Source organism: Ictalurus furcatus, chromosome 25, assembly GCF_023375685.1.
Source record: "Ictalurus furcatus strain D&B chromosome 25, Billie_1.0, whole genome shotgun sequence".
NCBI classification, from domain to species: Eukaryota; Metazoa; Chordata; class Actinopteri; order Siluriformes; family Ictaluridae; genus Ictalurus; species Ictalurus furcatus.
The window spans coordinates 14,941,867-14,959,038 of NC_071279.1; the positions used below are offsets into that span (position 1 = coordinate 14,941,867).

At 39.7% G+C, this 17,172-nt stretch overlaps 1 protein-coding gene across 1 annotated transcript; it reads right to left on the minus strand.

Moving 5' to 3' along the window:
- Nucleotides 1-891: 891 nt before the first annotated feature.
- Nucleotides 892-12,606, minus strand: clu (clusterin). Its single transcript, XM_053614438.1, has 9 exons — nucleotides 12,481-12,606; nucleotides 7,569-7,692; nucleotides 7,337-7,485; nucleotides 7,067-7,237; nucleotides 5,152-5,515; nucleotides 4,710-4,850; nucleotides 1,548-1,774; nucleotides 1,281-1,456; nucleotides 892-1,188 (listed from the first exon to the last, which is right to left on the minus strand). Exons 2-9 carry the CDS (start codon nucleotides 7,654-7,656, stop codon nucleotides 1,176-1,178), a joined length of 1,329 nt encoding a protein of 442 aa, XP_053470413.1. The 5' UTR covers nucleotides 7,657-7,692; nucleotides 12,481-12,606; the 3' UTR covers nucleotides 892-1,175.
- Nucleotides 12,607-17,172: the final 4,566 nt, after the last annotated feature.

Here is a 17,172-nt window from a genome sequence, read left to right on the forward strand (position 1 = left end):
AACCAGAGTACCTGGAGGAAACCCCCGAAGCACGTGGAGATCATGCAAACTATGCGTGCGCACACAGGGCGGAAGCAGGACTCGAACCTGCAACCCCGGAGGTGCGAGGCAAACGTGCTGAAAACTAAGCCTGTGTGGTCTGATTTCATGGTGAAAGTGCAGCTTGCCTTTGGGAAGGAAATGGTTTCAAAACGTCATTAGAAAAATGGCCTTGAATCCATACAAAATAGACCATAATATTAATGTTTGCAAATTTATTTACAAATAGAAAAAGATGTGATTGTGTAAGTGTTCACCCTGATAGCTATAAAAACCAATAAATTAGTTCTTTGAGAGAGGGGCATGGTTACAGCATAATGTTTACACATTAATCGTTAGCGTGTCTTGTCGGTTGTTGAGGAAACTTTGATTTCCTTGAGTTTAGTGCTCTATTATGCCCTCTAGTGGAATAACAGATACTCACCTCTTTGCTTTATGTCACTCAGGCCAGAATATCTGGTTTACATGTATGTGCTGTGTTTGAAATAAATATATATAATATTCTTTCCTAGAAAACAGCACACTATTTATCTATTTATTTATTTATTGCAATTTGCCTGTGCCATAAACAAAACTCAGGGTTGAAGAGAGTGCCTGGGGAATGTAAGAGAGCAGCTGGTCCTCTGTCCTCTGCCCAGGAATATTTCAGATGCGTGTGAAACCCTGCAGTGATTCTTTACCAGTGCTGAGATTAGAACTGAAAACCTTCTGGCAAAGAACCTTCACTGCTGACGTCTCGGAGTCTCCTCGTTTCCCAAATTCCATCTGTTCAGGAAACCAAACATTATGAAATGTTGGTCCTGTTTTTATTCCTCATTTATTATTAGACATATAAAGGGAAACGTAAAGTAGTTGGGTTTATTTATACACTTTATTATCCATTTTCGAATGTACAGTTGGTTATTACAGGGAGATTGGAAGCACTTTTATTTTCACACAGGTGCCTGAGGATCTTCTGATGCCTCGGTCAGGATCATACAGCAGGAATAATGCTAGATAGAGGACATCCAGCTAAGTAGTACAACAGCTATTGGTATTTTGAGAGATAAATGCAGAAAGAACTTTTTACTGTTCTCCATGATGATGTTTGTGGGGTGGATTCTTCGACAGGAAGTTCCACCCGGGCTCCTTCATGATTACTTTACAACTCTGTAATGAAAAAGGAAGATTTTGTAATAAGTGCAAGGATTAAAGCGATACCGCTAAGAGGGATATTCTGGACCCGTTTCTTCAATACCCACATAGTGTTCTGTTTGTAGCGATCCAAAGCCTCCTGCGCCACCACCTCGGAGAACTTCGGGTCGGTCCAGGGGATTTCTCCCGGCACGGTGAAGCTCATTTCTGGCTCGTCAAACAGTTTGACGGATACGCTGGTGTCACCTGGCGTCTCAGGGTTCTCGGTGTCCTTACAGATGATCTTTTATGAAAGCAGAATACAGCATTATATAGAGTACTGGATCATCGTGTCTGAATGCATGTGAGTAAGATGGCATTGAGTCAGGACTCACTGTTTGGATTTTGAAGATACCGTCGTCGCTGGTCGTGTGATTGGCGAGCGAGGACACCCAGCTGAACTGATTCCTCAGCATGTCCAGCAGCTTCGAGGTGTTGAACATCTCCTCTTCAAAGCGCCTCAGGAGATTGTTGTACTCCTTTGTGAATCTCTCGGCCAACGCCAGAGCCTGTTCCAGGTCCTCCTTCAGCGGACCTTCCAGAGGCTTCTTTCCAGAACAGTCTGCACAAGAGAGCCATGCTTAACGCTTGGTTTGTAGAACCTGGGCCATCAGCATTAGAGCTGTGACGAACCGAGGGCTATTTTACTTTCATTCGAAACGGTACACTACAAACTTTATGGTTTTCTTGGTGTCGTGTCACAGTCTGGCTTTTGAAAGAATCAACTGTTTGCTGCTGCTGACCAGCGTAGCTAGATAAAGAAGAGTTGGTTTCCTGTCACACTGATTAAAAACCAGCGCACGGAAGTGTAGATATCTAACGAGTGTAAGACGAGGCCATCTTAAGTCTGCTTTACACTTCGTTATCAGTGCTCATACAGCAACCACAAACAAACTTGCCTGCAAGGCTCGCCGAGCTTATCGTCAAACAAGCATGGTGATGCAGGAAGTTCACAGTGCATGTTTTGTTGGCCGTGTAAGCAAAATGAAGTGAAATCAACTGGGGGGAAAAAAGATGTTGCAGTTTCTTCGGCCTCATCTAAGGAAGATGATACCGAATTGCACTGTCTAAAAGGAAAAGTTTACTTTTAAAGTATTTGTTGATATGTAGGCTTTAAAATGTTTCCTCGGAGTACCCAATGTCTTTAAAAGTCGCATGTTACAGTTTTAACTTCAATGGAAAACCTACTTTACAAGCTTTACAAGTTATAGCATTTATCAACACGCTAATAAAACAGCATTACCCCAACGCTGTTGAATTCTCAATTCTGATTGGTCAGGAGTGTTGATTTATTTTCTATAACAGGAAACAAATCCCAGGTTTATGCTAATGCACTTGTTCTAATGCATTATTGTTTTATTATTATTATTATTATTATTATTATTGTTTTTAACAGCTAATTCACAGGGACTTGTATAGCAGACGCTCCACATAAACGGATAAAAAAAAAAATTTTAAAAACGTGCGTTTGTTTTTGACTTATTAACTTCGAGAGAGGAAAAAGAGAGGCTGGTGAGGAAACGACTATTTATAGCATTTACGGAACAAGTGATAGATTTTTTTTCTTAAACTATGACGTGTCGCTCTTTAATTTTTTTTTTAAAGGTCTGTGTTCAGTGCAAATTGATGTAGTAAATGAGTATTACAACACATGGGATGTGCAGACATTGGAAAATTATCAATTTGTGGGTGGTAATAATCTTTGCATTGGGCTGTTGTTGATTGATTTCCTATAACAGCATGATTGTATCCCTCACTTGAGCCATTATAAGCTACTATTGATTTAAAATGGAGCAATGCTACCACCTTGCTAATGGTAATGGAGTTGAATTAACAGCTTCACCACTTACAGGGACACTTCTAATCACTGCTGCTGTGACGAGGTAATCACGTTGGAGGGGACGTTTGTACATGTATGTCACCACTGGCCAGTTGTTCCAGATGTGTGGGGCATGTTCCTGATTTATTATTTTGGACTGCTCCATCCTGAAGTGCTTTTCAAACCTTAAAATGAAAAGTGGAGCACTTGTGTATGCTTTCCATTCTGGTGAAAAGGAGCTTAACTTTTTCCCCCACAAGGCCCTGTGTGTGTCTTTTTTCCTTTTCTTTTTAAAAAAAAAAAATCAGTTTCAGCATGAAACGTTTAAGAATCAAGGAAATCAGACCACCTATTTCGTGAACATAAAATGCCAACCCCACATTATTTAAAAAAATAAAAAACAAGCAAACAAAAAAACCTTTCTCTGGCTCGTACACCTCTACTCTGCGCACTTTGCTTTTCTAGAACTCAATTAAAGATCTTGTATGGTAGCACTACTTGTATTGTTCTCCGCTATATATATCGCTTTGCTTGTATTTCCTCATTTGTAAGTCACTTTGGATAAAAGCATCTGCTAAATGAATAAATGTAAAAGTAAGTAGCATCCCTAATTCAAATAGTTAACTGATGCCTATGTATCTAACTACATAATTACTTCCTTAATTCCATAATTACAGACGTTTAATCATGGTTTCATGGTTATATGAATTTGGAAGATTGTTTTGAAATTGAAAAGTTTTTATGACGATTCCTTAATGACTTTTTGTTTTTTGTTTTTTTTTAGCAACCTATTCCAGAACAGAAAATCTGTTAAGCACATTGAAAGAATTATTTAATTTAACTTTTAAGGTCTTATTTTGTTATCTTAAATGTAACAAAAGGAATTGTGACTGCCATTACAAATTGGAAAAAAGTTCATCCCTAATGGGTCAGTGTCATTTCTAAATGACGTCCAGCCATAATAAAGGGCAATGTTTGGAAAATAGAACTGATGATTGATTTTTAGGTTCAAATACAATTAAAATAACTAGTTATGGAATTTTAAAAACTTTGATTTCATGATTACTCCCACAGAGGGTTCATAATTGCTACGTGGAACACACATTGCTATATTTTATTCCGTTGAATGAATTCAAAACATTCTGCGTGTACGCTAACCAAACGCAAGCTTTCAAGTGAGAAAATTAAGATTACTATGTGAGATGAGAAAAGGGGCGGGGCTGCCAGGGGGTCAGTTAAAAACACCCTCCCCACAATTTAAAAACCTCTGACTTCATTTATTAAACTTTTGCTTTATTTATTACATTTATGTGACCCGTTCTATATATGAAAGGCAGCGTAGCATGCTATAGCATGCCGCAGTAGTAGCTCAGTGGTTAAAGGCTCTGGGTTACTGATCAGAAGGTCAGGAGATGAATCCCCAGCACTGCCAAGCTACCATTGTTGGGCCCTTGAGCAAGGCCCTTAACCCTCAACTCCTCAGTTGTATAAATGAGATAAATGTAAGTCGCTCTGGACAAGGGCGTCCACCAAAAATGCAATAAATACATGTGAAAAAAAGAATATAGTAAGAATGAAACACTATAATCTTTTATAATAGCAATCTGCAAGATCTAGTATGAGTTTGTTTGTTTTTTGTAATGTCTTGACTATAATGTGCTCCTGATACTGAGCTCACCAATGTGCTGGATCTCCTTGCACTTCTCACACTCCTCTCGGAGTTTGATGCAGCCGGCGGAGTTGCGGCGAATCTCCCTGCAGGTCATTTTATCGTTCCCAAACGGTCTGGTTATGATAACGTCTTCGTTCACGCTGCCGTCTGTCCAAAAAAAACAACCATAAACGCTGGAAATGATAAATAATCCCCAAAACAAGACCCTCTTCAATGTGTGCATAGTGGAGAATACGGAGTACATTCCTGAATAGCCTGTATAGTGGATATGGTTTGGGACACACCCTTAGTGGACTGATAAACTTAGTGATGTTTGTGTGACAGAATGATGAATATGGTATAATGTTGCTGTACTGCATTTCATTTCTCACACGGCGAGGGATATTTAATGCTACACAGAGAGGAGTAATACATTCACACTGACACTGTAACGTTACAGCTTGTTTACCTTCAGAGGGAAAGTTCGAATCACCACCCATGTACAACCCGATCGATCCGAAGACGTCTTGAGTCATCTGCCTCATAGGCTGGAACATGCTGTGGAAGTCAGGGAACTGTGGGTCATGGAAGAGGGACCTGTAAATGGGGGAGGGTCTGTGGAACCATCCGGGCTGGTGCAGGGAGCGCATGTGGTCAAATACTTTCATGCTGTCCACGAAGATGCTGTCCACGCCGTCAGCCACGTCGGTGTAGCGCCTCTCCAGATCCTGGAAGTGCCGCCTCTGCTGCTGGTCTTCCTTCTCCAGAGTGTCTATGTTTTGACCGTTAATCCAGATGGAGAAAGGCGAGGACCGGTTCAGGAACTCCTCCAGCTGAGACGGGGCAGCACACAAAAGTATGGGTTTGAGTTCCACTCTATTCTATTGTATACAATATACCTTTGTTTAACATTTTATGGATTTATGGAAGGAGTCTCCAGTATCAGCACTTTGTAAAAGTCAGTAAGTTTCCTGCAACAGGAAAGTCTTCAGGACAGAGGACTTTGTGCGTTCTGGTTTCTCTGGTAATATGACAAGCTTCATTTTTGTTATCTAATTAACTTCAAGAAAGAGGCGGGGGAAAAAATAGGCTGGTAAGGGAAGGACTCTTTATAGCTGCTATAACCTAAGTGATAACAGGAAGTAGCTTGTCTAATGGACATGGTCTTTAAGGTCTTTAAAGTAAGTGTTGCATGACTTGTGATGTTTGCAATTTGGATAAAGTTCTAAGAATCAAGAATGATGTTATAATCAGTCCGTACAGGATTTCGAGGTTTTTTTTGTGGTTGATGTGGCTAAAAATGTTTGATTTTGCCGTGGCTTTTTTTTTTTTTTTAAATTGCATAAATGAGGCCTTTTAGCTGTACTCAGGTTTGACACACGTGAATTAAAGACGGCTTTGGCTGAATGCATGTTATGATTATGTCACATGACGCATCTTGGCCAAAATCTGTGGTAAACATTGCAAGCTCCTCCGAATATTACGGCGTTTGCTTGATTTTGTGTTCATTTCTGCGATCGCAAAAATCACGAAATCCTGGAGGGAATGTATAATAAAATCGTTACTATTAATACATAAATATTATTTATCAATTAGATCTACTTTTTGTTTCCAGAAATGCTTTAATTACTGAATATTACTAATTATACAGTTTGATTGCTGGTTTATATTACTTATTATACTACTTCTATTCATAATATAGTACATTGCTTGTTATTATAATGATTATTAATGATTATGTTGCTTTCACGCCATGTCGGAATTACCGTAATTACTAGATGACAGCCCGGACATTGTACTTGCAGCTGTTCATGTCCACGGACTCGGAATTAAATGAATGATAACTGCAAAATGACATTAAACTGCATTGCATGTCTTTCGTTTATTTTCAGCTTAATCTTGCATTATTAAAACATTATTAATAGTCAATTATATGAATTATTACACAGAAATATTACAAAATAACTACTTAACTACATTGTACTGTTGAAGCTGCCGCCAATTTGAGTGTTTCCGCATGACGTTGCCGCATGACGTTGCCGAATGACGTCTCAGAAAATTCCTAGTTTAGAAGTTGTAATTACGAGTTCTACAAGGACACGAACGCATTTTAGAAGTTGGAATCTTGTAATTACGACATGGCGTGAACGCAGCGTTTAAGCCAGACTTGTACTGAATACAGACGTGCACTCCCTAGACAAAAAGGAAAATATGAGACCAAAAGCAATTTTCCTACTTAGGGAATTGCACATGCGTTTTTTTTTTTTATCATGTTATTTCTAAAATATATATTTGTTTTGTGGGCGTGGCCACTGGCAAGCATCTAAATTGAGTTGCTGTTCACAATCTGACATGTACGAATGCAGCATGATTTCAGATCTCACCTGTCGACCCACCAGGCCGGAGCCACTGCTGCAGGTGCGAGAGTAATATTTAATGCATGTGTTCTTCAGGCACGGCTTACACTCCTCCCACAGGGCCTGTGTGGTTTCGTTACACACTGACTGCTCCTCGTTCAGCTTCTCCTCCATCTCCTGTGCGACCTTCAGAGCGTCCTAATGCAGACGGGAAATCTGGAGGTTTAGCACACTTCCAAAATGTTACATTTAAAAAAAAAATAAAAAATTTGAATCAGTCTGAAAATCTTCTCTAACCTCTTTCTGCTTCTTGGTTTCATCCAACGATGACAGGAACTTCTTGTGATCTTCCTCCGACCTCTCCATCACTGTCTTCATCTTCTTTACGCCATTAATGGCGTTTTCAATCTCCTTATCCACATATTTCTCTCCAAGCTGAGAGATCTCTGTAGACGCACAGCTACCATCAAGCACCGGCTGACACGGAACGCTATTTTAACTGCACCGACAGGACGTCTGTAATACTCACTTTTAAGATCGTCTGTGGAGGGGGAAAGCAGACACTCAGCGGAGATGTAGAGGAGAGAAAGGCCCAGCAAAAACCAACACGCCCTCATCTTCAGCGCGTTCAGCTTTCAGATGCAGGAAACACACTAAAGTTGGGGAGAGAGATGTAACGTGACTTCCTCTGACATGTGAAACCAGACACTAGATCAACCCTGTATACATCATGGACATAGGAAACTTAGGTGCAGCATCCTTAAAATTAAACTACTGAGAATCTCTTCAGAATTTCAGTGTGAAAATAGCACGCCATGTAGATCATGTAGCTTCTGCAGTAAGTGTCTCAGTGTAACACCAGCTTATTTACTACCTTAATTTCCTTAATATTTTTCATATGCAGTCATATTATTTCATATGTTAGTGATAGCTGCCTGTTACTGAAGCTAGCTAGATATTTAGCTAGTCTAGTGACAACCCTTCTTTTAACACCTTATTTCATATAGTACTTTATAGTTATAGTAGCTAGCTGTTTAGCCACTCCAGTGACAAACCTTCAGTTTGATAGCTAGCTAGCTAGCTAGCTATACTTACAACCTTTATTTATGTAGCACTTTATAAAGTAATAGTAGCTAGCTGTTAAGCAATGCTAGTGACAACCCTTCATTCTGATAGCCAACAAGCTTTATTTAATACCTAATATTATTCAGTGCTTAATTTTATAGAGTAATTGTAGCTAAATACCCAATCTGCTAGCTATTCAGCTAATTAATAAAGTGTCAGTACTAGCAACCTAGCTATAATATTATTTGATAAAGCTGTTTGCACTATCAGAAAGACACTGGGCAAAAATGTCATTCATGGAAGAGCGGCGAGGTGAAAACCACTGCTAACCCAGAAGAACATTAAGGCTCGTCTGAATTTTGCCAAAACACACCTTGATGATCCTCAAACCTTTTGGGAGAATGTTCTGTGGATTGATGAGTTGAAAGTTGAACTGTTTGGAAGACAGTGGTCCTGTTACATCTGGCATAAACTAAACACCGAATTCCACAAAAAGAACATCATAGCATGGCGGAGGATGTGTGATGGTGTGGGGATGCTTTGCTGCTTCAGGGCCTGGGTAACTTGCAATAATTGAGGGAAACATGAATTCTGCTCTCTACTGGAAAATCCTAAAGGAGAATGGCCGGTCTTCAGTCTGTAAATTGAAACTCAAGTGCAACTGGATTATGTACCAAGACAATGATCCAAAGCATAGGAGTAAGTCCTAGTTTCTCAGGATGGGGGCGAATACCTTTTCACAGCACTGTAATAACTCTCCTGCTTTGCATTGTTTTCAGACGCATTTTCAGCCACCAGTGGTAAGTAACCTCTGACCTGTCTGGATTGGATTTGAAAGATTAGGGGTTGGATTTGTATGTGCTGCTTCACAATCAGCCAGAAAATAAGTACAGAAGATCAGTCTTTAATCTCAGTGTAGGCGTGCGAGTACACTGTGAATTATTGTTCTAATCGTATTAACTCTCGACGGCATCCACAATCGTTTCCAAAACTGCGCCACCATTCGCAATCCATCTTGATGAGCAACTGAGGATTAGTCAGACACTCGGTGTGCACTGACAGTGCTATTATGCTGAGAGGATGCCTGCATGCTGCGTCGGAGCACAGAGAACCTCTGAGCTTCTGCCAGATCAATGCAGGGAGCTCAGTTATATAAGAAGCACACAAGTCCTCCACATTCACTGCTTACTGAAATGCGAACGATACAGAACCCCCAGCGCTGAGAAAACAAATCACACACATCTGACATTAGAAGTGTGCAAGTCGACGATATGTTATCGTGGTTTCTACCACAGTGCTGTTAAAGTCTCGACTGGTCAGAAAGTGTTGATTCATTTTCTATAATATATATAATATATAATAAAATAATATAAGCTCTGATGATAGCGCTGGCTGTTATAAACAAATCAAGTTTTTATATATATATTAATTTATATAAATAGATTGTTGTAAACAAATCACAGGTTTATATTAATGTGCTTATTCGAATAGGTTTCTATAGTAACAGCTTATTCACAGGACTTGTATTGCAGATGCTTCAACTAATCTTCTTAGTCTTATAATAAATAGATTCAAAAGGGTCTAATTGTTGATGCAGTAAATAAAGCTTTCTGGAAAGAGGCTTTATTTAACATTCTTTGGAAGGAATCTGGGGGGCTCAGTGATTTGCACGTTTGCCTCGCATCTCCAGAGTTGGGGGGTTCGATTCCCATCTCCGTCCTGTGTGCACGGAGTTTGCATGTTCTCCCCGTGCTTTGGGGGTTTCCTCCAGGTATTACAGTTTCTTCCCTCAGTCCAAAGACATGTGTTGTAGGCTGACTGGCATTTCTAAATTCTCTGTAGTGTGTGAATGATTGTGCGATTGCACCCCGTCCAGGGTGTCCTCTGCTTTGTGCCCCGAGTTCCCTGTGATAGGCTCCAGGCTCCCCGCAACGCTGTGTAGGATAAGCGGTACATAAATAGGATGGATGGAAGGAGTCTCCAGTGTCAGTTCTTTGTAACAGTCACAGGTAAAGCTTTTCCTTTAAACTTTCCAACATGGGAGAGTCTAATGATGGAGGACATTTCATAGTTTCTCTCTATAATGTAGTAAAGCATTTTTTGTCTTAACTTCAAGAAAAGTGGACAGAACAGTTGTTTACAGCTGCTTTAATTTAAGTGATGATAGGAACTGACTTCGAATGTTCCATAACAGTAAACATAACTATAAACTTATAAAAGGTATGATATTAATCATTGTCGAATAGCTGTTAAACATGTCAAAAAGGTATTAGTCATTGTCAAGTCGCTGTGGTAGAAGGAGAAATATCCTGTGGTCATAACGATGATGTATTATGGTACAGTAAGCACTCCATGAGCCAAGATTTTTTCATTAATTCTATTCCTAAAATAATTTGTAGTGGATTTGGATTTGGTTATCCTACCTGCGCAGGCACCAAGTATGCCAATTAAGACATATGGGTGGAGCTGGAAATAATGATTAATCTTCTATGCTTTTATTTTTTAACCTATATAAAATATCAGCCTATAGTTTTGTTTACACTAATTATACTTCCTTAGAACTGGTATCATATTGGTGAAAAAATATTTATATCATATTCATACTATAGTCTTTTCGAATACCTGTTTGTTTGTTAGCAAAGAGTTGATTCATGTAAATACTGGAATAGTGTTAAATGAAAAGTGTTAAATGTATTTTTTTTTTAATTAATGTGGTGCTTATTATCAAACAAAATGGATATCCTGCTGTCCTGAAAATATATTGTGAAAGTATCACTTGCTACGGCAGGGTGCAGGCTAAGCCGTTTCTCTCCTCATTCTGCTGCGTATGTTATCCAGCAAATTCCAAATACAGACGGGAAAAAAAATGTCCCTGGCAGGTCGTATTTAGTTATTTATTTATTTTTTAGTTTAGTGAAGCAGATGGCCTGGCCTTAGCTGGGAGGGATCGGAGGCGTCCTGAAAAACCTGGACTTGTGCTGCAGTGAGGGAGAGAGGGGGAGAGAGAGAGAGAGAGAGAGAGAGCGCAGTATGACATGAACCTGATTTATCCTGCCACCCCTTCATGGTTTGGAACTGAGAGTCAAATTCCCCTCTGCACTGAGAAATCAATACATGTTCAACTCGGGGAGGGCGAACGAGCAGACACGCTGTTTAACCTTCTGTGTGTGCAGTTACACAATGACACAACAATGCCTGAGTTAAAGAAAAAAGGTTAGTTGATAAACCTGTGATTTAAAAATAAATATCTGCTTTCATTTCATTCTGGGTATTACTACAATACATGGGATTAGTGATGTCTTGTAGTGTATTTTTCATGTATTATAATAAGATGACATGCAAGTTTCAGAAAAAAAACCCAACATTTTAACTGCATATTGAAATATTCACCTTTACTGTGATTTGAGTTAAGAAAATGTTTGTGTTGGTACTATTTTATTATACTACTACTATTACTACCACTACTAATACTACTACTTCCACCAATATTATGTTGTATATATATATATATATATATATATATATATATATATATATATATATATATATATATATATATATACACACACACTACTTCCACCATTATTATTAGTATTAAGGAGAAGATTTCTTCTTCTTCTTCTTCTTCTTATTATTATTATTATTATTAATATAGATGTAATATTACAATTATTCACTAGGAATTCACTCTGGTAATGCAGGGGTGAACAGTATATTTTGTTAATCCTTATCGTGATTATTGCATATACTAATATCACGAACCCCTTATATATTACACTTATAGCGTTCAGCCTGTAAGTAATATATAAGTGGGTAATATTTATCAGACTATTTATCAGACTTAATGAACAAGAAGAGATATATATATATATATATATATATATATATATATATATATATATATATATATATATATATATATATATATATTTTCTGTGTGGCTTATGCAACAAATCAGAGCATTTTAAAAACCTTCATATTTGAACCAAAATTAAATCCGTACGCTATTAATGTGTTAATGTTGCTTATGAAGCGTATTCTGAAAGTAATTACTGGACATTGGAGCATCTGGCTCTGCAAAAACAGAGGACATAAACATTCCCACCCACTCTGTTCATGCACAGCTGCAACAGAGAAGGATCTAATGTGCAAACACAAGCGCTCAAGACAATCTCTTAATGTTTCACTGTGTTATTATTACCATCATCATCATCATTGATCCAACTCAAATCATTCAGGCGCAACTTAATGCGGATTAACGGGTTTTTTAAAAAAAAAAATTATTATTATTATTATTATAATTATTATTATTATGAAACACTGTGCTCTGTCCGTGTGGTGAAGAGTTCCACTGTGGGAAGATATCGCGCACTTACCGAAGCGTCTGTTGCACAGCTGGATCCGTGCGTCCTCCGCCTGCCTCCGCGCGCGCGCCCCGTTATTTATACCGCGAGGTGGCGACGTGATTCAGCACGCGAGAACGAATCCCTCCTCACCCTCCCCCCTTACCCACATGCACCCCACCCTTATTTCTTCACTGCTGGACTTTTCCAGAAGTGTCACGCCCTCTCTCTCTCTCTACCGCTCTCTCTCTCTACCGCTCTCTCTCTCTCTCTCTCTCTCCTCCAATGTCTCTTTATGCGCCCCCCCCCTTCCCCCGCTCACTCTCCCTCCCTCCCACCCACTCTGTCCTCTGCCATAGGGGGACGGGTTGCCAGATTGGAGATAGTTACTCCTGAGTTAGGAATCTGTCCGCTTGATTTTCTCTCATTATGTACAGTGGGTTCAAAATGTGTTCACACCCCTTCACCTTTGCACAGTGTATTGTGAAAGGATTAAATGTAGGCTACTTTTTGGCCATGGTGATCCATAATAACAAAACATGTGTTTAGCTCTTTCTTCATTTACAGCATTTTGACAGAACCCTTATCCAGAGCAAGTTATATTTATACATTTGAGGGTTAAGGGCCTTTCCGAAGTGCCCAACAATGGTAGCTTGGCAGTGCTGGGGCTTGAACTCCTGACTTTCTGATCAGTAACCCAGAGCCTTTAACCACTGAGCCATCACTGCCATTTCTTCCTACTGTATTTTTGCAGGTCCATTTTTTTTTTTTTTAAATCAAAAACTGTTCAGATATGTATGCATTGTTTTCACTGATGTCACTGTGTTGTACGCAATTATCCACAATGCAACACGTTTGTAACTATGAGGCCATTTTATTGCATAGATATATATACCCAAACATATCGCCATATCGCCAAATGCACTGCATGTGGACACCATCACACCCATATGTGGGTCTTCCCTAAACTGTTGCTACACAATTGGAAGCACACAATTGTATAGAATGTCTCTGGATGCTGTAGCATTACAATTTCCCTTCATTGGAACTAAGGGGCCCAAACCTGTTCAAGCATGACAATGCCTCATGCGCAAAGTACATGTAGACATAGTTTGAAAAGGTTGGAGTGGGAGAACTTGAGTGTTCTGCACAGAGCCCTGACTTCAATCCAGCTGAAGAGCTTGGAACATTGACTTCGTGACCGGCCTCCGCACCCAACATGCTCTGGTGGCTGAATGAGCACAAATCCCCACAGCTACGAATCTACAATCTGGACTGGGATGTTCAACAAGCACATATGGGTGTGGCTGGTCAGGTGTCCACATACATTTGACTGTAGTGTAAAGTAGCAGACCATTTGCCTACATTCACTTTAACAGCAAGATGGGCATTGAGATCTCTCTGGAAGATCTCTGTTGTTTGTCAATATTGTTGAGATTTTTTTGTGGTGAAGACAGGTGGTGCTGGAGTTAAACAGGGCATAATGTTACATATTACCATACTGAACCTTAAGCTGGGTGGGGTAATGTAATCAAGGGCTGGTAGTTCAGAATTCACATTCGCTGTACATTTATATTGACATTTATATCATGAGACAAAAAAAAAATATTGAAAGATATTTGCATAAAACATAATGTTTTGAACAGATGATCATTTGATCCAACTTCTCCTCAGTTGTTATTTAAACCATTTATTCAGTACTTTGTAGAAGCAACTTTTGGCATCAATTACAGCTGTGAGTTTTCCTGGGGAAGTCTCTACAAGCTTTGCACAACTGGATTTGGGCGGTTTCTCCCATTTTTCCTGGCAGATCTTCTCAAGCTCATTCGGATTGGATGAGGAGAGTCTGTGAACTGTGAACCATCTGCTGAGTTATTTCAACCCATCTATGTCTAATTTAATTGTTTTTAAACCGATTAACATGTTAAAATACTTATACCTTCGATCTACATTAAATTCAATACACACATCCAGGATGAAATATTCATGTTATTGAACAATTGTACACTCACTGAGCACTTTATGAGAAACACTATATTAATACTGGATAGGCCTCTCTTTGCTCTCAAAATGGCCTCGGTTCTTGGATTCCACTAGATACTGGACAAATTCCTTTGATAGACTGGTCCATGTTGACATGATTGAATTGTGCAATTCCTCCAGATTTTTCAGGTGCACTTTCATGCTGCGAATCTCCCGTTCTACTACATATCAAAGATGTTCTGTTGGGTTCAGATCCGGTGACTTGGAAGAACACTGAAGAACATTGCACTCATCATCATGTTCATGAAACCAGTTTGAGACGACTTTTACTTTGTGACATGGCGTGTTAACATGCAGGAATTAGCCATTCGAATATGGGTACACTGTGGCCATGAAGGTATACACATTGTCAACAACAACACTCATATAAGATGTGGCATTCAAGTAATAATTTATTGGTATTAATGAGCCCAACATGTGCCAAGAAAAACATTCCCCACAACATTACACCACCTCCACCAGTCTGGACTGTTGACAAGGCAGATGGGCTCCATGGATTCATTCTGTTGGTGCCAAATTCTGACCGTTCCAGCTGCGTGCCTCAGCAAAAATCGAGATTCATCAGACTTGGCTGTTCTTGGCTGATATAAGTGGAACCTGACGTGGTCTTCTGCTGTATCCCATCTACCTCAAGGTTCAACGTGTTGCGCATTCTGTGATGCTTTTCTGCTCACCACAATTGTACAGCAAAGAGGGACTAAATCTCAAATGGGATGTTTAAAAAGCTCATATGAGTGTTATGACCAGGTGTCCACAACCTTTTGGCCATATAGTGTAAATAACATGGTAATAATGGTCTACCAGTATGACCAGCTGGGTCTGTGTTTTGGCTACTGGTAGCTGGTTAATTCAAACTGAATCTTTCAGCAGGGATAACACACATGACTCAACTCATAAGTTAATAAGCAAGACCTTCATGGACTGAATCTGATGTGTTAGAGAATTCTGAGTGAATAGAAATCACTGTACTGTTTTGATCTTGCACTTCCTCAACTGAGAATAGAGAGGCTTTTAAACTGAATTTGGGCTGCAAACACCAATCTGGCAACCCTGTTCCAAGGCCAGCCTGAACAAAAGGCTTACTGGATAAAAACAGCCAGTCATTTACGGGCACAAATAAAGTCATGTTGTTGATCAATCTGCTGAAGTGATCACATTATGAGGGGGTGAATCAGCAGAGACACATCAGCTGACCTACTTAAGCAGATCTTCAGCTTGGACTGTGAAATGCATGTACAGTGAATAACATCTGCATTAGTAGTGCATTGGTATCTAATCCATCCTGTGGGGAAAGTGCACAGGGATTCATTGTAAACAAGTGTAAACTGTGGCTTTCTCTCCATTATAAAATGCAAATGGTAAATGACTGGCTCGATTTTTCATGCACTTCAGCTCCAAGCAGCTCTGAGTCCAGATGTTCAGCTTTCCAGCACAGGCTTCATTTTTCAGTGATGGAAAATCGCCTTCTGCATGGAATCCCTGAATTGCATGTTGAAGAGAACTCAGTATTTCATCACTTCATAGCTTATTATTCCCAGATATCATCTCATTCTTTCAACTTTCAAATCACAACTTAAAATATATTTATTACTTCAGTACTCAAACGCTTCTCCTAACAGATTAAATATTTATATCATTGCTCTTTTGTTTGTTCTTCTCCTGTGTTTATTAGTTTGGAATGTAAACTGTCCTTGAGCTGTGGAAAGGAGATCCATCCATCTATCCATCTTCTATACTGCTTATCCTTCAGGCTCACGGGGAACCTGGAGCCTATCCCAGGGAACATCGGGCACAAGGCGGGGTACACCCTGGACAGGGTTCCAATCCATCGCAGGACACACTCACATACACATTCACACACCCATTCATACACTGCAGACACTTTGGACATGCCAGTCAACCTACCATGCATGTCTTTGGACTGGGGGAGGAAACCGGAGTACCCGGAGGAAACCCCCGCAGCACGGGGAGAACATGCAAACTCAGCACACACAGGGCACTGGTGGGAATCGAACCCCAAACCCTGGAGGTGTGAGGTGAACATGCTTTTTATTCATACTTTTTTTATTATTAATAATATCTGAACATATATATTATTTAACAATTTTATTACATGTAGGCCTAATAATAAAATCAGTGCACTTGTTGGTATAAACGAAATGTCCTTGTCTTCTCCATTTTGTCCTAACAATATACATACTTTTGCACTTAACTCTAGCTCACAGGCACAAAGGTTGGTCCCTGATGTTTGTCCCCGATAAACGTGTGACTCATGCCCCAGAGTCTGCATGTTAAACATTGTTTATAATACTGATAATTATATGCTGGGCCATTCACAGCTGAAAATGGATTTAGACTTTTGGTTATTAGGTTTGCTGTGGTGAAGACAGGGGGTGCTGGTGGTTGCTTGGTGCATGTTATTATTCGTCATGTCTAGGTCCTGGGCCGAGTTGTTTGTCAGGCGTTTCAGGAGCCAAGATGTCAGGAGGCCACAGCTGCACATTGTCCTGTCTTACTCACGGTGAGTCAGAGGTGATTTAAAGCTTGTTTTTGAGCCCAAGTTGACATGAAATATATTTTGTTTTTTATTTGGTGGGGGTGTTTGGTGGGTATTTGTGGTTGCAAAAACATGAGGGACTCATTTTCACCCTGAGTTATAACATACAGGTGAAATATGTATGC